Consider the following 27,758-nt stretch of genomic DNA (forward strand, 5'->3'; position numbering starts at 1 on the left):
CATTTATTAAGTATTATAACTTTATAAGAATGTATGTATGTCCTAACAACTTAATAGATGTTTGAAACAAATTGCAGAACAAAACCATATATTTGTTTCATCCTTAAATAGAAATAACTGCATAGTGCTGGGATCTGCATGCCTATTGGGCACTGCACAACTTCTCTAGTTCTGTAATCTGATTGGGAACCACAGTCCTCATTTCTTATTGCATGTTGAATTACTCATGGTACTTACTTTTTATCACAGCAATTGCCAAAAAACAAAGCAAAACAAACAAACAAACAAAAAAAAAAAACCAGCATTGTGAAGACATAATATCATAGAAAGGAATGTAGCATGATCTATTTTTCATACCATGAACTGTCTCCAACCAGTAGATTCAGTGGTGTCCAACAGGTGTCCACAATCCCTGTGTTTCCTTCAAATATTTAAATACCCCACGGCTCCCTGTGAGGTTGCTGTGATGCCCTGGGTCACTTTGGTGCACAGTTTGGAAACTACAAAATGTAAGTTTTATTCACAGCTAACTCCCACAACACAGAAAGAAAAAATGCCATATCACTACCTCTCCACAGAAATGTCACAGAGGGTCTTTGGTAGGACACTAAAGGTCAAAAGCAAATTGGTACAGCAAGAAGCGATCCTCCTTCCAATATCCATCAATGAGCGCAAGGAGCAAGCCATGGAAACAAGGACCATAACATATGGAAGAGCCAAGCATCTCCCAGTCTGGAGAGAACTGCTACCTCTCGGTGGAAGGAGACCCTAGGGGATTCTGGAGAAGACAGCTGCTGATATCCAGGGTATAACTTCTCAAAGTGTTGGCCCTTCAGAATCCACTGGTGAATTAACACGCTAGGGCAAAGCCACTGAGACACGCCCAGCCTACTCTGAAATCAGGCAGAAGGTGCTGATATTCACCCACATCTCTTACTCAAAATATAACACTGGGAATCATAGCTTCTATACTTATCACAAATTCCTAGAGCCTTTTGTGGAGCCATGCACATAGTAGGTAGTCTGATGAGTAACTGTCAGCTGAATAATAAAATGCACATTAAATAAAATATGCCTATACTTTGAGTTCACTAAAACAGTGGCATTCCCTGACATCCAGTCTGCACAAGATGTGCATTGGTCTCTCCTTAAGACAGAAGTGACTGCACCTACTGAACTTGAGAGCAAAAATCTGGTCCTGAACATCACTCATGTGCCATGTTTCCTTTGTTTTGCTCTGAATGAAGAGTCTTGCTGAGTCTCTATCAGAATGGTCTCCCCATTTGAAATCACTGAATTTTCTCCATATATATTTTTTTGATCCTACTAAGACATAGAAGTCTAGAGAGTTTACAAGGTGGTTCATTATCCTTACATAGGTACACGTCCCTAGAGTGGTGTGGATTACTTAATAACAGTCACATGTGTTTTCTTACCTAGTACTTCCTCTTCATAGGCACCTTCTGCACTGCTGCAGCCGACCTCACATGATTCCCGCTGCGGAAGACAGGTAGCATGCCTGTCAGTGCAGCCTTTGTACTGGTTTGGTTGATAAGCTTCAACTAAATTTTGAAATCTGAATGGCCAATGTACAAGTATGTCCTTATACCAACTATTTCAACTGTAGTACCTTAAAGTTCCCACTTGCTAGTGGTATTAGACCAGCACTCCCCAACTTTTTTTTATCATGTTCCAAAGCAAAAAATAATTTAACGAAATAACTTAATACACACATACATATTGAAAAAAAGATTTTTAAATCAGTACTTACTTTTTTCCCCCATATTAGCAGTTTTACTGAGATATATTCACATACCATAAAACTTACCCATCTAAAGCACACAGTTCAGTGTTTTTTAGTATATTCACAATTGTGCAATCATTGCCACAATCTAGTTTTAGAATATTTCCGTCATCCCAAAAAGAAATCCCATACCTGTGGTGTGTTCTTATATGTTAATTTCTATTCTAGTTTATTCTGTTTCATTTTGTTTAAGGTGACTATTGATTCACTGAATTGATTACATGACTCCGCAGTTTGAAAAAAGACTGAGTTCAACAATGCAATCATGTGTTTGCCATCTTGGCCAGAGTTTTAATGAGCTAAAAATCTAAAACTCTAGCCTAACATAATGCTTAGAGATTGCCTATTTATTTTATATATCCATGCCTCCCTTGGAAAATTAAAAGTTGACTATAAATTTTATAGTAGCAGAACAGTTTAATGGATGTCTTAAGACCAATGTTGAATTTTAAGGTCTAAAAAAACCTAATGGCAATGAACATTTTATTGTATTAACCAAAAACAGAGTACACAATTCTATGACTGAAATGCAAATTTTCTGCAACTCTTAACAGATGCATTAACATTAGCAATAGCTACAAACAAGAAAACAACAACAAAAACCTTGGGAAAAAGGCACACATCGTAAAACTACAATACAGTCATGATCAGTTTTCCACTCTTATTCAATTTATGATGGCAGTTCCAAGAACAACATGCTATTGTTCTCATGAGAACAGTGGAAACCATAGCACAATACATTTGCCCTCAAAAGAAGGGCTGTAACTTGCATATACAAATTGTCCAATGTTTGATCTGTGCACTTACAGGAAGTGGAGTCTGATAAGCTCTGGTTTGCTTGGTTAAGTATTAATTTAAATACCTCAGTTTGGGTTCAGGAGTATTTGACTTAAAGGTTTAGTATACTTTTTACATCTCCTTTGCAAATTTCAGTAAAACGCATTCAACATATTCACTAACCGCAGAGAATAAACAAACCAAGTGGCAGTAAAATTATTATATCAGCTGAGTTTTTTTCTCAAGAAAGAAAACTGAGGAAGAAGAAAAGATATATATCTGGAAATATAGATAGTCCTGATAATCTGGAGAAATTGTGACTCTTTTTCTTGGATTTTTCAAAGGAAATGTATAATAAAATTCCTATCTGGGAGTTTAAATGTTATCTCAAGTGGAGGCAAAAGTATCAACTAGGTTTTCCTTTCTCTCTCTCACCTCTCTCTGTCTCTGTCTCTCTCTCTCTCTTTCTCCCCCATGGAGGCAATCTATCACTAGACCTCAATGAAGCTTTCTAGTGTTTCTCAAGCTCAAATTGCCTAGAGAGAATCTTGAGGTGGTTGAATCTCAGGAATTCACAGTATCGGAGCCTGAAGCCCCTGGACGGAACATTTGCACAGCATATTTCAGGTTACTGAGCTGCCGTTCCCACGGTGGAAGCCAAGTTTATTTTTCCCAGAGGTGACATCAGCCTTCTTCCTCTGTTCCCATCCACACTCCCATTTTCCCCACAGTAGTTAAACCCTCTTTATTGTCCCTCTGGCTTTACCCTGGATTTCCCAGGCTGCCACATAGGTGGCCAGAGCCTACTCTAACTTCTGTACCATGAGTAAGACACACCCCGTCCATATGAGTTGTGGCATTGTTTCCTAAAGCATCACTCAATTTATTTCAGAAGATTTATCGAGTGCCTTATATGTGCCAAGCACTGTTATAGGCTCTACGAACATGGCAGTGAGCAAGACAGCTGAGGTCCCTGCCTTCATTCTCTTAGAAGGGAATAGATAATACCCAAGTGACAAATTGAAAAAAAAATTTTTTTAGATAATGGAAAGTGCTATGAAGAAAATAAAACAAGCCAAAGGCATAGGGCGTGAGTAGGCAGGAAGGAGAATTCCCTTAGTCAGGGTGATCAGGAGGAAGTGTGGAGGTGACTCCAGAGCCACCATCTGCTGGGCTTGCAGAGCTGGGCAAAAAAAAGCAACAGCAAGGACAAAAGTCTTGAGGCAGGAATGTGCCCCCCCCCCCATAGTCATGGAAGAGTGTGGCCGCAGAGAGAACAGGGAGAGGGGTGAAGAGCAGTCAGACAGGGAGGCAGGGCAGCTGGCAGACCTTGGTAGTTCGTAATTTTTTCCAAACAGCAATAAGACACACATAGGTTTTCAGAATTGATAAGCTCTTCACTTGATCTCAGCCAAAAGGTAGAGATGCGATGAGACAATCTAATTTGCATTTTAAAGTATCAGGAATAAGCCATCTCAAGTTATACTTTGCTAAGCTACCACTTCCAAGACCACAAAGAAGTTCAAAAGTTCATGGAAAGATTCATATTATCTTTTCATTCCATTTTTCTGTAAACTTTTTGAAGTACACTTGTATTTCTTCCAAGGAATATGAATTGCAAAAACCCCAAGCTTCCTAGGTTGAAATATTAGTGATTGAAGAGTTTGTTTCCTAAAGGTATGGGCAAATGAGTTAAAATATGTATCCCCGTGTCTGTGTCTACATCTATCATCTATCTATCTTGCATGTATTATTATTCAGTTCTACTTAAAGTGTAACATTTTAAAGTGTATAATAGCAAAGTATACATAGGAAAGAACAGAATAATTATATAAGTGATAACACCGAGAGAAAAGGTTGACATTATACAAGCACAGGCAACTGGGCAGCATAATGATTAACAAGAAACCAGTCCATCACACAGCCAATCCTGGGCTGCTTCTTTGCTTGACAGATTTTATCTCTTCCTGGTTTTCCTGACACTGGCACAGTTCTCCTAGGAGCTGTTCTTTGAAGGTAATTTTGCTTTAATCACACAAAAGCGTTTCTCAGGCAGTTTTATTTTTTAATCTCAATCAGGAGAGACCTTTTATTTATTTATTTTTATCGAAACATAATTGATTATATGTATTTGTGGGTTGCAGAATTGACTACAATACCTGCATATAATATGTGATGATCAAATTGGGATAAGTAGCTATTGATCTCATTACAAAATGTAATAATTCTTTGTGTCCATTAACCAATTTAGGAGAGACCTTTAGTTAATCATTTACCTATGGGCCACCTTTCCCTGTTTTATCTCTTCTAAACCAACTCCCACTACCCCCTACTCCCAAGAAAAAAACCCTCAAGTGCAGAGTAACCACAGACTATTGAGAAAATATTCCAATTTAGTATTTTTGTTGTTTTTTTGTTCTCTATTAAAAGGGAATTTTTCTTTACTATTGGATGATAATTTATACTCCTTCCCCAGGCAGAATAAAATAGTTCTGTTCTCTGGTTTTAAGGGCATTTAAATAGAACACAATATAGGTTTTAAACTGAAAAATAATGTAGCGTCTTCATATCACCTATTGTCAAATAACCTAATTCTGAAGGGATGGAATCCCAGACAGGTAAATTTAGTTGAAGAAGACTGAGTAGGAAAAGATCAAAATCCTATGGTCTCTCTGAGAGAGAAAAGAAAATATATCAAGTGCAGCAGAAGTGGGCAATGAGGACAACGGAGAGACCTGGGCAGGGCAGCCAGAGCCGGCGTGAAGTCACTTATTGTCATAGGGGTAAAAGCTGTGTTTCAAATGTTGGCAAAGATTTTTTTAAATAAGGAAGAAAATTGCAATTAAAGGATTCACTTTTCATGTACTATATTTAATGATAGAGCACAAAAAGAAATGGAATCAGCAGAGATATCCTGTATGTGATGCTTCCTTCCTCCCCCAAACTCCCACTCCCACCTAGTCTCCAGGAATCACAACCTTTCAAAGCAGATTAGAGTAATATATACGTATATATGTGAATATGTGTGTGTATTTACACGCATATATTCATATATATAATATGCACTGTATGTATGCACAGATACATAAAACAGAGCAAATATTTGTGCCAAAAATGGAATTATATAGTCACTTTTATACCCAGATGTAAGGAAAATGAAAACAGTTTAAACTAGAACAGCTTTGTCAGGATAACTCACCTCCTATTTGTTACAAATGGACATGATTCAGCATGGTTGTTAGAAACAAGTTATATAAGAGTAGTGTAATTGTGCATGTGTGCCCATTTACTGATTCAGCATGTTTGTTGTAATTATGTTATGCACTTGGCTTGTGGCCACTATTGTGTACAGAGAGTATAAAGGCAATTGCTCTGAACTGTGGATGGACAGAGCATGGAGGGTCAGCAAAATGGAGGCAGAGCTTGTGCCTGAGAATAAAGCATGTCTGTGTAGTTTGTATCTGCAGTAAAGTATATCTACCATGCCTAAAGATGCCAGGATCTTATTTCAACTAGCTGACTCACAACCTGCACAGGATGGGGCAGAGGGATCTGTGACCCAGCTTGACACCAGAGAAATAGCACTCCCAGGAAGAATGTCTTTGTGCACTGAGAATGCCTCAGGTTTCTTCATTCTTTATTGTAATAGCTTTTTACAGACCAGATAGGAAGACATGGGGTTGGATGACACCTTTTTTGTGATTGCCAACTCACCTCACAAACAGTGGCGTAGGTATCATTCTGTATAGAAAAAAAAAAAAAAAGGAAAGTAAAACTCAAAATCCTGAAAGTTGTAAATAATTTTAATGACACTTAGCTGAACGTTTCTTCCAAACTAATTTCTTCCCCACCACTGATGAATAAATAATCAACAAGAAACAAACAAAAGCAAGGGAGCCCAGTGCTGGGCCTTCTGTCCAGGCAGGCCACTGTTAGAACAGCTCTGAAAATTTTGTTGTTTACATCGCTGGAAAAATGGTAGTGCATGATGTCTACTAGAAAATTTTGGTCCAGGAAGAGGTAATCTGTGATGGGTCGGGCTAGAGAATGGAGGGGTGTTTGCAGATGCCCAAGGGAGACAGAACCTGGAATGAAAACTAGCAATAGCACTGGCTAGCAAAGACCAGCTGTAGTGGATTAAATTATGTCCCCCCAAAACTCACTGAAGTTTGAAATGTGTCCCCCAAGTTTTATGTATTAGAAACTTGGTCCCAACTGTGACTGTTAAGAAGGTGGGAAATCCTATTACAGTAATTGAAAGATGGAACCTTGAAGAAGTGATTGGATTGTAGGACCACGCCATAGCGAATGGATTAATAATGGTGGTCAGGGGCGTGGCTCTGAGGGCTTTAAAAGAAGAGAGAGGACAGTCTGTCTCTCTCTCTCTCTCCTCTCTCTGCTCCACCATCTTCTGCCATATGAGACTCCTAAGGTATTGTCACCACCAAGGCCTTCACCAGCTGTGTTCCCTAGACTTTGGACTTCCCAGCCTCAGAAACTGTAAGCAAATAAATTTTGTTTTTCTTTCTAATTACCCAGTTCCAGCCATTTTGTTATAAGCAACAGAAATGGACTAATACTCCAGCAGATTACTCTGCCCAGGCTGGCCCCTCCAGCCTCCACCTTGCTTCCTGGACTGTTGCCTAGCAACCAGTGGGGCTACTCATTCATTGACAGGGCAAGTGTTAACTGAGCAGCTGCTCTGTTCCCCACAGTGCGTTCAGTGCGGGGGATACAAACTGAAGAGAGGGAGAGCATCCTTCCCTGATGGAGCTTACACGGTGGGGTAAAAGACATTAAACACATAAATAAAGAAATAATTACTTAAATTGTAATGAGGCACACAGTCACAAATGTGGTCTGCAAGGACATACTATATAAGAAAAACTGTGAGGAATACGTATAAAGAGAGGTTAGCATCCTATTTAAATCTCAATGCTATAATTTGACACATTAATAGAAAATGATATTAGGATTACCTAACATTACCATGATTTATACAGATCTAACCTCTGACTTGATCAACCCCCAAAAAAGTACCCACTTTAAAATGCAAAATTCTTATGCATGAGATCAGAATGCTTACAGAGTGCCAGGCACTCTCCTTAAGAGGGTGATTCTATTATTATCCTAATTTATTTATGAAGAAAATAAAGTACCAAGGGGTTAGGTACTTTAACTAAATTACACATTAAGTGCCAAAGCCAGGCTAAAATGAAAAATAAGAAATCAAGTATCTGGGGACGTATTTCCTACATAAAGTGGAGTAAACCACATGTTTGTGACCTCAGAATTAGACTGCTATGATGTTCCCTGCAAAGAAACTTTGAACACAACCTGGGGTCCTGCTAGCAAAAGTGTGGTCTGGGGACACCAGCATCACATCACCTGGGAGTTTGTGACAAGTACAGAATCTCAAGCCCAGTCCAAGACCTACTGAATAAGAATCTACATTTGAACTAAATCCCAGATAATTGCATATTAAAATTTGAGAAGCACAGGCCTACAAAATTTAATAAAAACCTAACATTCTATTAAAAGGCATTTATAGTTTTAAAGCAATTGGGCATCGCTGGGCATCCCTAGGCATCCCTGGGTTCCATGGTTCGCATTAATTTTCCTTGGCCTCTAGTTGCGTTAACAGTATTGGTCTCAATTTCTTTTCCTTTACTATGTATTACTCAGGCTATCATATTTTTCCTTTAGGCTCAAGCAAACTAGTTGATAAGCAATGGAAATACAAATGAAAACTTTCTTAGACAAATTTTCTCTGGAGGGAAACATCACTATCAATAATTAATACTTACACATTTTAAAGCACAGTTTTCCTGATCTGTAGAGTTCCAAAAATGGCATCCCTGGATGCACTGCAAGAGAAAATAACAGACAATGGTGACTGAAGAAACATAACTTTTCTTGTCATCTGAAAGTGCAACATAGTAACAAAAAGTACCACCCAGTGTTTTAGAAAGAGAAATCTGTCAAGGAAGCTGAGGTCACCAAAGGATCAGGACCTTTGGGATCCTAAGCAGAGCTGTCACATCTTGAGACAGAGCAGGGCTGGGTGTGCTCTGCTGCAGGGGGCAGGGTTGCTGAGCAGTGTTAAGCCCTGGGTGGGCAGTCTAGGCCCCAGAGAACACCCAACCTCAGGGAACATACTGTCCACTGGCAAAGGTAAAATCCAGGACAACAAGGCGTCCGGTGTATCCTGGGTCCATGGGGTGTCCTCACACAACAAGCAAAACTCAAAACTGGGGACTCAACCAAACGATAGCATGTCAAAACCTAAATAGTTAGACCATTTGAGGAGTCTGCTGTCTATTAGGTGGCTTTCACCCTACAGCTGCCCTAAGCCCCTCTTGGACAAATTTGACATGTTTCTCCTTCCCTGACTTGGTTTGTCTGTGCCTGTGACTGTGCAGGCCATTCCTTCCACAGGCCACGGGGCACCTGGATCCCCTCTCCTTCCCCTCAGCTCCTTTGCCATCTCTCCTTTACTCTCTCCACCATTTGGTGTCTGTGTCCCACCCTCAGCATTTTCTCTTATCATTCTTCACTTTCTCCCTGAACAAGGTCATCCACTATCTGTCCTTGGTGTTGATAACCCCCAAATTTGTAACTGCAGCTGGGGTCCTTCCTGACCCACAGACCTGGATATCCACTTGCTCATTAAACATCTCCATTTGTCTCTATAAGCACCTCAAATTCACCAAGCAAAACATTAAATTTCTCATTTTCTACCCTCAAATCTGCTCTTTCTCCTGTATTTCCTATTAACACACTGCAGTCTTCTGAGTTGCCCAGAACCAGGACACCTTCTCTTTCTCTCATCCCACTCCTTCCTCCAATGGGCTGTCCATCTCCGAGTCCTGTTGACTCATCTCATCATTAACTGAAATCCGTCTGGGTTCCTCAGTCATCACCCCCAATTTTCTGCTCTGCCCTTCACTTCACCCAGGAGGGACCTCTTTTGTTCCCGCATAAGGAGTGATCTTTTTAAAACAAAACCTGGTCACACTCTCCTCTTACCTAAAAGTCTATATGTCTCTCCATCATCTTGTAGATTGAGACCAAATTAACAAGCACAGCATTCAGAACCCTTCATGATTTAGCCCCACCTAACTCGCCCATCTAGAATCCCCCCTCCCTACCCTCCATGTGCGTACCCACTTTCCAAGAAAGCTAAATACTTCCCTGAACAAGTTAGGCTACCTCACATCTTTGTGTCTTGTCACTAAGGGCCTCCTCTGACTGATAAGCCTTTTCTCTTCTAGTCCTTCCAGAAAACTCTTCATCTGTGTAGTTTTAGTTTGAAGGCCTTGCAGGCAAGAGAGGTGCTTTTTTCTCCTGTGTATTTGCTTTCCTTCACACACACCACTACTGTGGTTCTCATGATGCTATATGCCATGGTTTTATGGATATGCCTGTCTCTCCTACAAGTTTGAGAGTCTCTTTAAATAGATACCCTATTTTTGTTTGTTTATTAATTTATTGATTTATTTTTGTACTTTGGGCCTCAAAACAAGTCTTACTATATGTAAAAAGACAAGATCATAGAAAATATGTTCTCTGACCACAATAACAGAGGGAAATTTAGAAAATTCACGAATGTGTGGAAATTAAATAATACTCTCCTAAATAAAGATTGGATAAGAAGAAAAATCACAGGGAAATTAGAGAGGACTTTGAAATAAAGATCAAAGTGCAACATATCAAAATTTGTAGGATGCAGGGCTCATGGAGTGCTTAGAAGAAAATTTATACTTGTAAACACTTATATTAAAAATAAGAAAAATCTCAATCAGTAATGTAAATTTCTACCTTAGGAAAATAGAAAAAGAAGAGCAAACTAAACCAAAAGCAAATAAATAAGGAAATAACAGATTACAAAAGAAATATATGAAATAGGGAATTAAAAAACAATAGAGAAAATCAACAAAACCAAAAATTGTTCTTTAAAAGGTTTAACAAAATTTGCAAACCTTTATCTAGACTGAGCAAGAAAAAAAAGAGAGGAGCCCTAAATTACTAACATCAGAAATAAAGCAGGGGCATTATTACATTGTCATTATGGCTTTTTGTGGTGGTAAGATTTAGTTTCATTCTCTTTCTCACTTGCATTTTTGTTCACCAGTGGGTTTTGTCCTTTCTTGTGTATTCATGATAGTGATTATCACTTTTCATATTCCAGGTGCACAATTCCCTTGAGGATTTTTTGTAGGCTGGTTGTGTGGTGAAGTCCTGCAGCTTTTGTTTACCTGGAAAATATGCTATTTTCTCCTCATTTCTGAAGGATAGCCTTGCTGGGTGTAGTATTCTTGGCTGGCAGTTTTTTGCTTTTAATATTTTGAAGATATCATCCCATTTTCTTCTGTTCTATAGAGTTTCAATTGAGAAATCTGCTGTTAGCCTGGCAGGGGCTCCCTTATAGGTAATGACATTTTTCTCTTGCTTCTTTTAAGATTCTCTCTTTGCCTTTGAGCTTTGCCAGTTTGACTACAATGTGTCTTGGAAAGGATCTGTTTGGGTTGAATCTGTTTGGGGATCTTTGTGCCTCCTGGTTCTTAAGGTCCATGTCTCTCCCTATACCTTGGAAGTTTTCTGTTATTATTTTATTGAATACATTTGCCATGCTTTTCCTTTCTCTTTCCCTCTGGAACACCCATGATTTGAATGTTTGTGTGCTTAAGGTTATCTGTTAGTGCTCTTAGAATTTCTTCATTTTTTAAATTATTTTTTCCTTTATTTATTTATTTATTTGGTCAACCTGGGTTGTTGTGAAAAGACTATCTTCAAGATTGGAAATTCTTTCTTTTGTTTGTTCTAGTCTGCTGCACAAGCTCTTGGTTGTGGTTTTTATTTCGCTGAGTGAATCCTTCAGATCCATGGGCTCTGCTACATTCTTTGTTAAGGTATTAATCTCTTTGTAAACTTCCTCCTTCATATCCTGGATTTTTTTTTTTCTTGTTTCAATTTGTTGTCCAACTGAGTCTTCTCGTATCTTAGTGAGTTTCCTTAAGATTGTGGCTCAGAATTCCTTTTCAATCATTTCAAGGTTTTCCTGCTCTTTAGGGTCTAGTATTTGAGAACTACTGCATTCTTTTTGTGGTGTCATATTTTCCTGGGTTTTTGTATTCCTAGAATCCCTACATTGATGTCTGGTCATCTGGTAGAGCAGTTGCTTCTTCTATTACTCTGGAGTGGGATTTGACAAGAGAGATATTCTCTTCTTTTTCCAGTCTCCGCTGATGACTCTCCTTGTGTCAATGCAGCCAAATGTCTGGTGGGTCACCTGCAAAGTGGCTGTGGTTACTGCTGTGGCATCAAACCACTTCTGTGGCAGCTGTTGCTGTGGCAATGGCTGTGGTGGACCACCCGTGTGGATGTGGTGTTTTTAGCATGCTCTCTTTCCTGCTTTTGGGTGAGGGGTACTACCCTTGGCTCCTGCCTAGGACCCAGGGCATGCTGTCTTGCCTGCTTCCAGGTGGAAGGGGCTGTCCTAGACTCCATAACCCTATTTTACTTATTCTTAAATCTCTAACACATAGTACAGTGCCTGACTCATACTTATACCTGAGTCACTAAATATTCGTTGAAAAAGTGAATACATGTGCAGAAATGTAACAAGACCATAAAATGTAATTGTTAGAAGAAACATTGGGGACTATCTAGTCCAATACTCTCGGACAACACATAGTGAAACTAAGTCTCAAAAATATTAAGTAATTTGTCCAAAGCCACACAGCTATGTAGAGTCAAAGTAATGGACTTGGATTAGTCCTGTGCTGTTTCCACTTCAACACACTTCATTTTTAAACAAATTCTGTAATTCAGACTTCTATTTTTGAATGACCTTCCAGCAGGGACAAATAAATGAGATTTTACTTAGAAATTATTCTTATTGTAATAAAACCTGACTGTTGTCCCTTTTTATGAACACAAACACTGTAAAGTTCATGACAATGAAAGCAGTTACTCACCGGTTCACTCAGATTATACGGTGTGCAGATGTCAAGCTGTCTGCCCTGAAATGCAGAAGGAGGTAGTAAATACCAGCTGCAATATTGGATTCAGTGTAACCACCACAACTTTCTTGTTTAAAGCTTCCTGGAATAATGTTGCCTCCTCAGTGTTTTCTAACTGTAAAGTAAGGAGCCAAATGTTTTAAAGTCATTAAACCCATCATAAAACCAAGCAAAATGCCAGTGCAGATTATAGATGTAATGCCTAAGAATTCTGAAGAAACTACAAGGGTGGGAATGAGCGTATGGTTAAAAGAAGTGGTTAAAAACAATGAAGAGGTTATAAAACTGTGGCACTAGTCAATTAATCAAGTCAAAGGACTCCTGGGTTAGAGATAAATTGTGCTCAGATTTTTCTTTTTTAAATTACTCATTAAGAGCAGAGAATAAATACAAATTTAGAATGTCATATATAATAAAACATACAATTACTCTGTTTATTTCTCACATATTCGCAAATTTTAAGAACTTTTTCATACTGTGGGAAATTAAAAGAAATGGGAACTAAAGAAACAAATCTATAAATTGCTCATCCTATGCCTGGTCATTATTGGACCGGAGTTCTTCATAAACAGGAGGGTTTGCAAAGGATGGCAATACTGGACCTATGGAAATCAGATAAGTATTCAAATAGTGTCACAGGGGTATAATCTAATTTCCACAGATCATATATTCCACTGATTAATTTAGAATTATAGGCAGAGGGAAACTAGGTGAATATATCTAGTAACTCTAGTTGGTGCTGATCAGAATCTACCCTAAAGCTTTGCTGAATTTGAACCACTGAATTGGAGAATTAATTAATTCAGCAAAGGACACAGAATCTGTCCTTGTCTGACTCAGCAGAACTGTATAAACAAGGTATGTCCCAGAAGATGACAGAAAATCCAAAGGGAGGTTGGGAAGTGGTGTAAGTATTGTATGGCCTTCCGAATAGCTCATGCTTTTCAGAGGTGAGAGAGACATTGCATCACTGAGCTCACGGAGCACTTTCCTCCTTCCTATCCACTTCACTCTTCACTCTAACCCAGCACCTAGAACAGTGCCTGGTGCATGATACGTGTTCAGTAAATATGTGCTGAAGGAATAAATCCACGAATTCAAGGTGGTCTGCCATGTAGGAATGTTCCAGAAATCCCTTGGAAGCATCATCCAATGACCTAGCATTGTGGGTGGGGGGTTACTTGAAAACTAATCAGACACAGGAAACAAAGAACAAATGTTGCCCCTTTTTTTTTTTCTCATTTGACATGTGAATGAAAACTTCTCTCAACTCCATTCCCTAAATACAGATATTTCTAGAGAAAGGAGAAGGATGCTTACATGTTTTTGTTTTTAGATAATAATTACTTGGACACACTGGTTAGCTCGGCTGGTTAGAGCATGGTGCTGAAAACAACAGGGTCAAGGGTTCAATTCCTGTACTGGCCAATCACCCCCAAAAAAAGAAAGAAAAGTATTTAGCAAGTAAAAACTATATCTGTTAGATTAATTTTGCAACCAAGTGCTAATAGTACTTTTTCCATAATTTTGTTCAAAATGAAGTTTTGATTCCTCTTTTTATAGTTGAATCACAGTCCTATAAAATCAGGTGAAAGATAATGTGTCGATAATTTAATATTTTCCTATCTCTTCAAAAAAGTCTGTTAGCTCATAAAAGCAAAAGAGTGGACTCTGGGTAGTCTTTGTGTTCCACTTTAAACTACAGGGCAACAGAGATGTTTCTTGGTAACCATAAAGTCACATTGCAACAGTAACGAGTCCCTATGATGGCACTTCTCAAGATTAAATTTAACCTAATGGAGTGCCCATCATGTGGTTTTGAGCAAGTAGACTCATGGGTCAGGTATATGTGTCTCTATCCTGCACACTTCAGCTGGAACTAATCTCATCCTTCACTTCCTCCTCCTCATAATCATAATAGCTAACATTTATTAAGTTATTCCTATGATCCAGGCACTCTTATAGATGTTTTACACTAAATCTCATTCAATCATCTCAACAAACCTATAAGGTAGGTATTATTATTAACCTTGTTTTACAGCGGAGACACAGGGAGGTTTAGTAAATCGCCTATGTTAGGCTCTGAACAGGGCAGGGAGATCAGGGAGATTGCCTCCAGAGTCTGTGCTCTTATGCACAGATGCTTCCCAGACTCTGCACCAAATTCACATTTCTCACTTTGGACCTTACAATGCCCACCATTTTACCTTAATTCCAACTGCTCCAGTTATCTCCTCCTAAGAGGCAAAACCAGTCCTGGATCTCAGACCCTCTGAACACCTACTTCTTGGCACAAGCTTTTCCATCCTGCCCACCTCAGCAGGAACTAATCTCATTCTTTACTTCCTACCCTAATAAATGAAACAGAGCAGAACAATTTGAATTTTAATCCCACGTATGGTACTTGTTCCCAATGTGATATTTTAAAAGTTACCTCTGAGGTCTAAACATAGTGTTCTCATCTGACACATAAGTAGGATAATATTTAATTCATAAGGTTCTATGATTATTCAATTAAATAATGTATTAATTATTATAGTAGTATAGGGCAGGCAGTTATAAATCTATTATTAGTATTGCATACAAACTTGCTATAAACAACCTTTTGCATACATCTCTTTGGTTATTTATGCAGTGATATCCTCACATTCTTGTGAAACAAACCCTGTAGGGGTATATTTCCCTTTGAATTTTGATATTTATTAAGCCATCATTTTCTAGAAATCTACCAATTTACATCTCAATCAACAGTACAGCTATATCTATCCAACTATAAATATTTTTATCTTTGCCAATCTGATAGAAGACAAATTGATGATTCATTTTTACTTTGCAATTCTGTGGTTGCTGTGAGGTTGAATATCACATTGTTTTTAGTCATTTATATTTCTTTTTTGAAGTGGCTATTCATGTTTTAAACTTTCTTTACCTGCTTTTATACATATTAAAATTGGTAAAATTTTATTTATCAAGTGTAATACTCTTTCTGGCTTTTGGCTTTTTTTATTTTATTCTGTTTATCGTCATTACAGTTTAAGTTTCTAAGTAGTCAAATTTATCAATAATTTCTTTGAGGGAGTCTGGACTTTTTAATTAAGCTTCTTAAGCCATTCCCTCTCCAAGATTATAGAAACACTCACCCCTAACTTCTCCTAATATTTTTATGAGGTAAACTCTTGTTTTGTTTTTGTCATTTGTCTGTTTGTATTTAAATCACACCTTTAGTTCCTCCTGGAATTTATCTGAATCTGGTAATGAAGTAGGGACATACTTTTCATTCTGAATGGATAGCATCCCATTGGTGTGGATTTTTATCTTTCTCGTAGTCTACACTCCAAGTACATGGTTTTATTTCTGGATTGTATTGTTTTACTGGCCAATCTACTCCTATACCAATACAAACTGCTAATTTCTAGAATTATAGAATTTTATAGAATTTTCGGATTATGGTTTTACTCCATTAACTTGTTTTAATGTTGTATACCGATATACAAGAAAGATATTGATGAACGTATATTAATTTTTTTTAAACAGGACAGTCTTCTGAACCCTATTGTTTCTAATAGTTTTTCAGGTGATTTTTGGTTGATTCCTTTTGAACTTTAGGTGCAAATCAAAAGAAAAATATATTGCTGCCATCCTCTAATATTGGAAAAGCTTTAACATATCAGATCTGTAATAGCTTTTAACTATCTAGTGATAGAAACCTTGACACCTCAATGTGGTATAATTGTATAAATTGTATAATTTAATTCTTTTATATTCCTAATTGCATCCACCACAGAGCTGAACATACATAGATACCCAAGAAAATTTATTGAGTAGAATTGATACTTCTAACTGAACACTTCTCGACACCAGTTCCTTGGTTGTTGGGATTTGTTATCCAAAGGAAAAAAAAAAGGTTTTATTGCCAAAGAAGATCGGAAATTTGTGATTAAACAAAGCCTTTAATATATAATTGTGCCCTGTGGATCTACAAAAAGAAGGTATAGCAAAATGTACTTCCACAAATTATTTGACCATGATTTTTTTTTTATAAAGAATCTTATGAGTATTCTGAAGAACATTATTTTTTGTTTGCAACACTCTGCATCTAGAATTTAAAAATATTAAGTCATTTAACTAATACAAGCAGTCTTTTAAAAATTCATGAAAAGATTCACACTTTTTCACAAATTTTTTGAAGTACCCTTATACATGCAGATTCTTCCATTAACATAAAGTAGCCATGCTCAAGCACGGAACTATGGTTTGTGCATTTTGGGCCAGAAACTCTGATATTCTTTCATACAAGACTCTTTTGTATTTCTTTTTGATTTAATTAATTTTTCATTAAAACATATCGATTGTAATATTTATGGGGTACACAGTTATATTTCAATACGTGTATACAATGTGTGACGATCCAATCAGGGTAACTAGCATATTCATCATTGCAAAACTTAATCCTTTCTTTGTGATGTGAACATTTGATCTCCTCTGTTTTGTGTTTCTTTTTTTAAAAGAAAAGATCCCTCAATATCAAAAATTACCCAATGAAACCAAAGGTGACCTTCACAGCAAATGTCCGTGTTGAAAAGGACGGCACAGAAAATATAATAAACTCAGGCACTTTGCATCTGTTCTTCCCTGAGCCATAACAACATACAATTGTCCGTCCACCTTACTTTTGTCCCTCTAGGCCTCACGTAGGAGGCTCAGATGGGGAACATTCATTGCATTCACGGGTCAAATTGGCAGACCATGTCTCTCTCGCAGCTCCACTACATGAGCTGGGTCTTTCTCTGTAGGTGGTGAACGAAAGGCAACTCAGCAAAGGAACAAACTGTCTGCTCCTATTGCCAAGCCCTGAAATCAAGGAGCCCACACAAAAAGATAAGAATAAACAGAACTAAACTAAAATAAACTAAAATAAAATGGAGACTGCAATATCGGAAACAAAATCAGTTTCAAGAGTAGGGAAAGTAACAAATTATGGCGACACATTCACAGGATGGAATACTCTAAATATAAACATCCTGTTTCTAGAAAAAAACTTCAGGGTATGGGGGAAACACGCAGTATAATGTGAAATGAAAAAGGTGGGTACACAACCGTGTGTAAAATTACATATGTATATTTGAGGAAAAATACTTAAAAAAAAAAAAATACAATCAGAGGTTAATACCGGTAGAAGTATAGGTTTTTCCCTCTATTCTTGTCTATTTATTCTTTATCTTATAAACATTTTACAACAGGTACATATTCTTATTATAATCAGAAAAAAATTAAAATCTTTTTAGGAAAGAAAACATTTAGTAGTTCCATCCTTCCATTTTTAAGTTTGGATTACAAGTGTAAAAAACTAAAGCATACAATTCTACATTAAAAGCAACAAGTTCTTCAGCGAAGATTTATATAAAATACCAAACTTTGTTTTAAATGCTGCTATCCATAGTAAGCCTAAGTAGTACTTTAAGAGATAGTTTAAATTAAACCAAAAGTGTGTAACACAAGTTTGTTTTTTTAAAAAATCTATCACAGAGTATTATCTCTATTACTTCAGCATAATAATGAGTACTATTTGGTACTTTCATTCTTTTAAAAAATATGACTATCGACAGTGTTTATATAAGCTATACACTTTATATTGCTATTTCCTTTGTCTTTAGATAGCAAGGGTCCATCTTTCCCTGGTTGGAGAGTATTTGGTTTTTAAAATTGATTCAGTGACCATTTTGAGCACAACCTAAGTCACAACAGAAAAGATATAATGCAATATATGTTGAACAGATGACATCAAGAAATGAGAAAGAAAACATAAATTTCCATATCAAAAAACTCATTAATTAAAAATTATAAATGCACAGATATAAATAAAGAAATTTACAAATAATCTTGCTTTTAAAATAAAATGTTTTACTTGGCATCTGCATCTGCCTTCTTGGTCACCTAGCTCCCTATACAGTAATCTACCCACAATATAAATATTACTGTTAGTCTGTAGCTAGAAGGCATTTCCCTGTGGCCAAAGCTACTTCATTCTTCAAGACAAATAATAATTATTTTGTAATAAATGAGTTTAAATTGAAATTTTTTAGTGTGCAAATTTGATTTTATTTAAGCTTCCTTTACCCAGTTCCCACACACCCCCAAAAGATCTGTGACCAAATAATTTAATGAAATAAAATAGCCTGCCCTATCTTCTGCAATTATAGCTTATTATATTATTTCAGAAAAGAATAATCTATCTAACTTATTTCAGAAAAAATTAATCTATCCTGCCTTGCTACCGCTTCTCATGAGAAAACTTCTCATAAAGAGAAAACAATTCTACCCATTGTAACAAGCTGAATTCTACACGTTCTAGTTCCTGCAAAGACAAAGATGAGATGAGTGAAACTTACCAGGTTCGTTACACACGACTTTAAGCAGTTGTTTAAAACTGTACACGGTACCACAGAAATCCATATGCAGCCAAGAGTCGCAAAATTGATAGGTTTCAGAATAAGCCAGTAAATGTTCTTCATAACTTCACCAATGGTGGATTTTTAGATAGCCAGTCTTCTAACTGTCTCCATTTTGCTATATGAATTCTTTGGGTTTCATCATTTCAATCGTAAGAGTGGCTAGTGGATTTTTGGATTTTGTTTTGAAATGCTAAAATATCTTTGCCTTTTCAAATAATATTTAGACCTTTTACTTTAGACCTTTGAGTCCTAGATAGCTTGTAATATTCACATAACAGCTATTTCATAACTTAGGTTCCTTTTACTCCCATAGTCACCCACTGACTAAAGGTTAGATCTTAGAAGAGCAGTTCACATGGAAAGTGAACAAAGTAGAAAACAAATTGCATTTCCTCAGGCGTGTGACACAGGCGCAGTCTGAACCAGGAACGCTTCAGTGGGTCATCCGCCTCGCTACTTCTTTGAGGTTGGTTCAACTATGCAGGAAATTGGGTTTTGACCATCTATGCTTTAGGAAATATAGTGATAGTCAACTTTATACTCCACAAATATATAACAAAAAATAAATTAAAAATTTTGTAAAAGAATTATTGAAAAAATAGAAGCGCCTAAATCAAGTCATGCAACAAAGAGGGAAAACAGAACTCATTGAAAACCAAATATATATTTTAAAATCAAACAGCAAACAAAGTTGAAATTAAAAGACAAATGCTCTGAGGGTGAGTTAAAGACAAGGAAGTTTGTTAGAGCACTCTCAGAACTTTACTACATATTAACTAAAATGCTGCCTTAGGTCTATGGAGACAGAGCTGAAACTAGCCCCCATAGAGACCTAAAATATGTACCAGTGCAGCTGCCTTGAAAAGGAAAGATTATACAGAATTTCAATTAGCCTAGCATCAAGATAAAGTTAAGCTGAAGCCTAAAACAAAGAATTTGAAATCTAAGAGGTACAGAAGTGAGTCATTCTGGATCCAATCATCTGGATACTTTTTAGATTGCTGAGGGTTAGCTCTTTAAGGCCAGATATTTTTGTGGTTGTGTTCTTTTTAATGACAATCTAAAGTGTCAAATAAACATCCTTGTTTTCTTAAATAAATTATTCCAAATGTAATTTAACCTTTTCTTAATAACATGAAGTTCTTGTTATGAACAACACATGCATGGGTTTTGTTTTGAGCTGAACATCCCTTAGTAAATGTTGAAAAAAACTGTGCACAACATAAAAATGAATGGATACTGACCCCAGAATTGACCCCTAAAACTTTTTTTCTTGAAAAAATTCCCTTCTGTCTACCTGTTCTTTGTTCATTTCTGCATTTTCAGGAATGTAGATTAAGGAATATATATCTACTTGATTTCTTGGTCAGAGGAATGCACTTTCTACAAAATATGCTTTTAAATCGGAGAATAAAGTACCTTGCCTAAGGGATTTTCTCATCCCAACAAAATTGATCTTCTTTACTGTGGCTACCAATGCCTTTTCCCTCATTAGCATAAATAATATTTGTGACTTTTACTTCACTAACAAAATGCACCACCAACAAAATACATCCCTGAAAACTCAAGTATACTCTCTTCTATCACTTGATATAACTTTGTTGGTGGAGTGTGATTTTCTGTTTATTCTGGTTTTGGGAATTTAACTGGCACATTTGCACTTGTGCACCATGAAGTGTGTTCAAAGACATTTGTTGCATAATTATTCATATCAGCCAAAAATTGGAAAGAACCTAAAAGTTCAATAATGTAATACTGGATAGATCCATTTATATAATCTTCTCCATGTGGTTTCTCCACATGGGCTTATTTGGACTTCCTCACAGTGTCTTGGTCTCTGGGCAATAAGGCTGTTTACATGATGGCTTGAAGCTTGGTGACAGTGCTCCAACTCTCAAAGCAGAAGCCATATTGTCTTTTATGACTTAGCTTTGGAAATCACATAGTCACTTCTGCTGCATTCTATTAGTTATCAGAGAGTCACAAACCTGCCTGTATTCAAGGCCAGGGGAATTAGACCCCTGCCTCTTGATGTGGGAGAGGCAAGATTCCAGAAGAGCATTAGGATAGGAGATACTGTTACACCACTTTTAGGAAATACAATCTGCCACTATATTGGTAGTCATTGTTTGCATGGTTCTAACATGCAGAAATTTCATTTACTGCAGTTTAGTTAAATAACACTAGTTTCCCAACAACACATTTCAAATTTAACATGATATATTAACTGTGAATAATCACATAAAGTGCAAAATTCTCAGCTATTCCTTTAGTCCACAAATCAGATATAAATAACAGATGGGCATGATGATCAGAGAATAATCATATCACTTCTTTCAAAATTTATCATTGATTGATCACTGTACATCTGTTATTCAGTTCATGCACAGACAGCAAAGCATGTAGTTGTGATGCTTCCTTGACTCCCAGTAATAATCCTTATGACCTTTTATGAAATGGCATTTAGAAAAATGGATGATAGAAAGAGGGAATTAGCCAATAAAGATTAAAATGCAGCAAAAAAATTAACAGTAATAAAACTAGAAATGAAATTTCAAATGTATATGAAGCTATAGAAGAAATAGCTTACTTGAGAATGTTGCTATTGCTGCTGTTCAAAAGATTCTAGGTGTGCAGCCAGAGGAACTATGTGGAGGTAAATTATAGACATAAATGAGGAAAGTGCTTGTGATGAAAAGGATGAAAACATCCCAAAGGAAGTCACGCTGGCAAAAAGATTTCATGTTGTACATATATCTTAGAGGTATTTCATGACATTGAAAATACAAAGGATAAAATGTTGGACACTGATCCAAACTTAAAAAGGGGTCTGACAATTTGCCAGGGCATAGAAAAGAGGCTCTGTTAATTAAGTTGTAGAATGAGAGGAAGGAAAGAAAGAACTGTAATTTTTCCCACTCACTATTAAAGTCACTTTGCACAGTTTCAGCTTACATAGTCATTTTTATAGTTCTACACTACCAAGCAAAATGAAGATTGCCTGTATAGTAAGACACTATGGGGGTGGAGAGTCATACTTTACAGGCAACTGTTGCTGTCTCCTCAAGGGAAAAAGAGAATTTATTCTTCACTGACTACCCATTCATAATGTCTCAATTTTATAACATCAAGACATATTACAGATTCAAAAAAAATTAATGTAATAATTTTAAAATATTCTGCACCAGGATTTGAAAGGATAGGTCTTACAAGCCTGCAAATTCATCTCAAGTTATTGCTTGTGTGTATTACTTCCATTATCATCTTTAGAGATTTCTTCATATGAATTTCATAAAACCTTCTGATATGGGTTGTGTCCTTCAAGTTTTATGTATTAATAGTCTGATTTTCTCTGTGACTGTTAAGAGGGTGGGAAATACTATTATGGTAATTGAAAGGTAGGGCCTTGAAGGGGTGATTAGATTCTGAGGACCATGCCTAGTGAATGGATTAATAATGGTGGTCATGGACATGGTTCTAAGAGCTTTAAGAGAAGAGCACATGACAAGTTCTCTCTCTTTGCTCTGCCATTTTCTGCCATGTGAGACCCCTGCACTGCTGTAAAACCACCACAAAGAAGACCCTCACCAGATGTGTTCCCTGGACTTTGGATTTCTCACCCTCAGAAACTGTAAGCAATAAATTTCATTTTCTTATAAATAACCCAGTTCCAGGTATTTTGTTATAAGCAACAGAAATGGACTAAGACCAAAAGTTGGTATGAGAAAAATTGGGTGTTGCTTATAACAAATACTTGAAAATGTAGAAGTGGCTTTAGAACTGAGTGTTGAGAAGTGGCTGGAAGAATTTAAGAGAGCAGGCTAGGAAAAGTCTACCTGCTGGTGGGAGTTTAGAAGACAAAAAAACCTGGAAATGTTCGGAACTTCTCAAAGACTGGTTAAATGGTAATGAGCAGAATGCTGATAGAAATATGGACAGAAAAGGCCATACTTAGAAGGTCTCAGATGTAAACAAGAAGTGAATTATTGGAAACTGGGGCAAAGATCACCCTTGCTATGAACTGGCAAGAAACTTGGCTGCATTCTGTTCATACCCAAAAGTTTAATGGAATGTGGAACTTAAAGATGCTGACCCAGGGTATTTGGCAAAAGAAATTTCTAAGCAGCAAAACATTCAGGCCATATTGAGTTATGGCAGCAAAGGCATGACATAAAGCCAGAATTTAAAAGGGAAGCAGAGCATAAAGATTTGGAAAAATTGCAGACAGGACATGTGGTAGAGAAGCAGAGAGCACTTTCAGGAGAAAAATGTGATGGTGCTAAGAAGATTACTACAAATGAAAAGGATTATCAGAAGGCGGGGAAGGCCCTGAAGGCATTGCAGAGGCCTCTGGGGCCTACTCTTTCATTTCAGGCCCAAAGGCATATGGAGACAGAACGTCTCAGGGAACAGGCCTGAGATGTCCTCCATCAGCTTGCTGCCCGGGGACACCTCAGCATGATGCTCACCACACCAGCACTCCAGCTGCTTTGGCTGCTCCAGCCATGGCTAAATTAGCCCCAGGTGTGGCTGGACCTGCAACTTTGGAAGATGCAAGCCAGAAGCCTTGGCAGTGTCCCCATGGTGTTAGTTCTGCAGGCTCAAAGAGTGCCAGAGGTATGGAGGCTTGGAAACCTCCACCCCAATTTTAAATGATGTATAGAAAACCCTGGAGACCCAGGAAAAGATCTGACATGGGGGCAGAGTCACCACAGACAAGCTTTGCTAGAGCAATGCTGAGCAGAAACGTGAGGTTGGCATTGCAGCAGAGAAACCCCACTAAGGCCATGTCTGGTGGAGCCATGAGAGCAAAACTGCCATGAAGACCCCAGAATTGTGGAGCTACCAATATGCAATGCAAGCCTGTGAGAGCTGAAGAATTGCTTGAGACCAGGCAAGCCATAGAAGTGGAGCTGCCCGAGGACTTGGGGATCCAAACCCTGCACTAGCATGCAGAAGACATGAAACATGGAGTCAAGGTACATGATTCACCAGCTTTGAGATTTAATGCCTGCTGGATTTTGGACTTGTTTGGGACCTGTTACATGTTTCTTTTGGACTATTTCTCCCTTTTAAAATGGGAATGTGTACCCTTTCTTTGTCCCACCATCGCATCTTGGAAGTAGATAGCTTGTTTTGATTTCACAGATGGGACTTTGAACTTTGGACTTTGAGTTGAAACAAGCTAAGACTTTGGCAATGAAATGAATGTTTTTGTACGTAAGGCTATGAGTTTTGGGGGGTCTGGGTATAATGCTATAGATTGGACACCCGCCCTCCAACCTCATTCAAGTTTAATCCCCACTGTAACTATTGAGGGTGGGAAATCCTATTAAAGTGATTGAAAGGTGAGGCTTGAAGAGGTGATTAGATTGTAGGACCATGCCTAGTGAATGGATTAATAATGGTGGTCACTGGCATGGTTCTGAGGGCTTTATAAGGACAGCATGTGAGAGTTTCTTTCTCTTTGCTCTGCCATTTTCTGCCTTGTGAGACCCCCGCACTGCTGTAAAGCTACCACCAAAGAAAACCCTCACCAGATGTATTCCCTGGATTTGGACTGAGCTTCTGAAACCATAAGCAATAAATTTTGTTTTCTTATAAATTACCTATTTCCAGGTTTTTTTGTTATAAGCAACATAAATGGACTAATACAGACCCCAATACAATAAGAGCTGAGGACCTGAACACCTGTCTCTCAGCATTGTACAGGTCATCCAGGCAACATATCTACAGAGAAACACAGGAGTTAAACTACATTTTAGTCCAATTGGCTTGGAAGATGTCTACAGAAGATTTCACCCAACAACTACAAAGTATACATTTTTATCATCAGCACATGGAACATTCTCTAGGATAGACTACATGTTAGGTCACAAATCAAGTCTCAATAGATTTTTTAAAATTGAAATCATTTAAAGTATCTTTTCAGACTACAACAGATTAAAACCAGAAATCAGTAACAAGTGAAACTCTGGAAACTATACAAATACATGGAAATTAAAAAACATGCTCCTGAATGACCTGTGGATCCAAGAAGAAATTAAACAGGCAACCAAAAAATTTCTTGAAACTAATTAAAATAAAGATACATCATACCAAAACTTGTGGGATGCTGCAAAAGCAGTAGTAAGAGACAAGTGTATTGCAATAAGTGCTTACATTAAAAGAACAGAAATATTTAAAATAAACGACCTAATGCTACACCTCAAAGAACTATAAAAACAAGAACAATCCAATCCCAAAATTAGTAAATGGAAAGAAATAATTAAGATCAGAGCAGAGCTAAGTAACATAGAGACCCCCAAAATGATACAAAAGATCACTGAAACAAAAATTGGTTTTTTGAGAAGATAAACAAAATAGACAAACCATGAGCTAGGCTTACTAAAAAAAAAAAAAAAAAAAAGGAGAGAGATGACCTAAATAACAAAAATCAGAAATGACAAAGGAGAAATTTCAACCAATACCAGAGAAATACAAAGAATAATTAGAGACTATTATAAACCATTATATGCCAAAAAATTTGCAAACCTGGAAAATATGGATAAATTTTTGGACACATAAACTACCAAGACTGAAAAAAGATGAAATAAAAAGCCTGAACAGACCAATAATAAGCAATGAGAATGATGCAGTAATCAGCAGTCTCCCAACAAAGAAAAGTCCAGGACCAGATGGATTTACTGCTAAATTCTAACAGACATTTAAAGAGGAATTAATACAAATTCTCATCAAACTAATCCAAAAAAATGAAACAGAGGCTATTCTTCCAAACTCATTCTATGAGGCCAGCATCACCCTGATGCCAAATCCAAAGATACAACAAAAGAAGAAAACTACAGGCCAATATCTCTGATGAACAGAGACATGAAAATCTTAGCAAATGGAATACAGCAACACATCAAAAAGGTTATACACCATTATCAAGTGAGATTCATCCCAGGGATGCAAAGATGGTTCTACATATGCAAATCAATGAATGTGATACACCACATCAACAAAATCAAGAACAAAAACTACATGGTGTTTCAATAGATTAATGAAAAAGCATTTGACAAAATTCAACATCCCTTCATGATAACGACTCTCAGCAAATTAGATATAGAAGGAAAGTATCTCAACACAATAAAAGCCATATATGACAAACTCATCATGAACATCATCTTGAATGGGAAAAGCAGAAAACTTTTCCTTTGAAAATAGAAACAAGACTAGGATGCCCACTCTCATCACTCATATTTAGCATAGTATTAGAAGTACTAGCCACAGCAGTCAGGTGAGAGAAGAAAATAATGGGAATCCAGGCTGGAGAAGACAAAGACTGTCTCTGTCTACAGATGACATGACCTTATATATAGAAAAGCTGAAAGGCTCTCCAAAAAGCTCTTAGAGTTGGTAAACAATTTCAGTAAAGTTACAGGAGACAAAATCAACACACAAAAATCAGTAGCATTTTATACTCCAACAATGAACTAAAAGAAAAAGAAATCAAGAAAGCTAGCCCATATATAATAGTCACCAAAAAAAATAAAATACCTAGGTATCAATTTAACCAAGGAGGTGAAAGATCCCTATGACAAGAACTACAAGTTACTGCTGAAGAAATTAAAAGAGGACACAAAAATATGGAAATACATTCCACGCTCTTGGGTTGGAAGAATTAACATTGTAAAAATGTCCATTCTACCCAGAGCAATCTATAGATTCAATGCAATCCCTACCAAAATTCCAAAGACATTCTTCACAGATAGAGAAAAAACAATCCTAGCATTCATGTGGAACCACAGAAGACCCCGAATAGCCAAAGCAATCCTGAGCAAAAAAAATAAAGCCAGAAACACTACCAGACTTCAAATTATACTACAAACCTATAGTAAGCAAACAGCATGGTACTGGCACAGAAACAGACACTTAGACCAATGGAGCAGAATAGAGAACCCAGAAATCAACCCACATACTTAACAACCAACTGATCTTTGACAAAGGCACCAAGAACATACATTGGGGAAAAGACTGCCTCTTTAGTGAATGGTGCTGGGAAAACTGGACATCAATATGCAGAAGAATAAAACTAGACCAGTACCTCTCACCATATACCAAAATCAACTCAAAATGGATTAAAGACTTAACTATAAGACCAAAAATATAAAACTCCTAAAAGAAAACATAGGGGAATCATTTCAGGAAGTAGGACTGGACAAAGACTTTATGAATAAGATCCCAAAAGCACAGGCAACAAAAGGAAAAATAAACAAATGGGACTGTATCAATCTGAAAAGCTTCTGCACAGTTTTTCAGGATGGCGGTGGCTGCGGCGGTTGATGCGGAGTAGCTGAGGTGGAAAAGGCGGCCACTGGGCCTCAGGAAGCCAGGAAACTTGTGGACCTTCGTCTTGCCATCTCTTAAGGGAGGACCGCTGCTGGTGGCCGGTTGTGGGGGGTGACCGCCACTTTGCCCTCGGCAGGAGAGGCTGCCTCATTTACAGGCAACAGCTTTGAAGTATGGAGCAGGAAAAGAACTGTTTCTTAGCTGCAAAAGCGAGTCTCTAAACAGGGAACACGGCGCCAGGGCTGCTGTGGATGCAGACAGGATCCCGGAGGCCGGGGCCGTGAGGAAGGCAGCCAGCTGCCCTATTCAGGATTCGAGGTCTCAGGCCGGCATTAAAGAAGATTCCTGGGAGCGCCCGAGCCGCGCCAC

General features: G+C 37.5%; 1 protein-coding gene across 2 annotated transcripts in view; it reads right to left on the bottom strand.

Moving 5' to 3' along the window:
- ROS1 (ROS proto-oncogene 1, receptor tyrosine kinase) overlaps nucleotides 1-19,118 on the bottom strand; it is a 139,662-nt gene extending 120,544 nt beyond the window's left edge. For both annotated transcript variants that reach the window (XM_063097740.1, XM_063097739.1), the window contains exons 1-5: nucleotides 18,996-19,118; nucleotides 12,562-12,606; nucleotides 8,389-8,448; nucleotides 6,296-6,322; nucleotides 1,437-1,497 (exon numbers count right to left, since the gene is read on the bottom strand). In XM_063097740.1, the coding sequence (XP_062953810.1) occupies nucleotides 1,437-1,497; nucleotides 6,296-6,322; nucleotides 8,389-8,448; nucleotides 12,562-12,606; nucleotides 18,996-19,118 (316 nt within the window). The remainder of the gene's footprint in view (nucleotides 1-1,436; nucleotides 1,498-6,295; nucleotides 6,323-8,388; nucleotides 8,449-12,561; nucleotides 12,607-18,995) is intronic.
- Between the last annotated feature and the right edge of the window lie 8,640 nt (nucleotides 19,119-27,758).

This window comes from Cynocephalus volans, chromosome 5 (assembly GCF_027409185.1).
Source record: "Cynocephalus volans isolate mCynVol1 chromosome 5, mCynVol1.pri, whole genome shotgun sequence".
In the NCBI taxonomy this organism is placed as follows: Eukaryota; Metazoa; Chordata; class Mammalia; order Dermoptera; family Cynocephalidae; genus Cynocephalus; species Cynocephalus volans.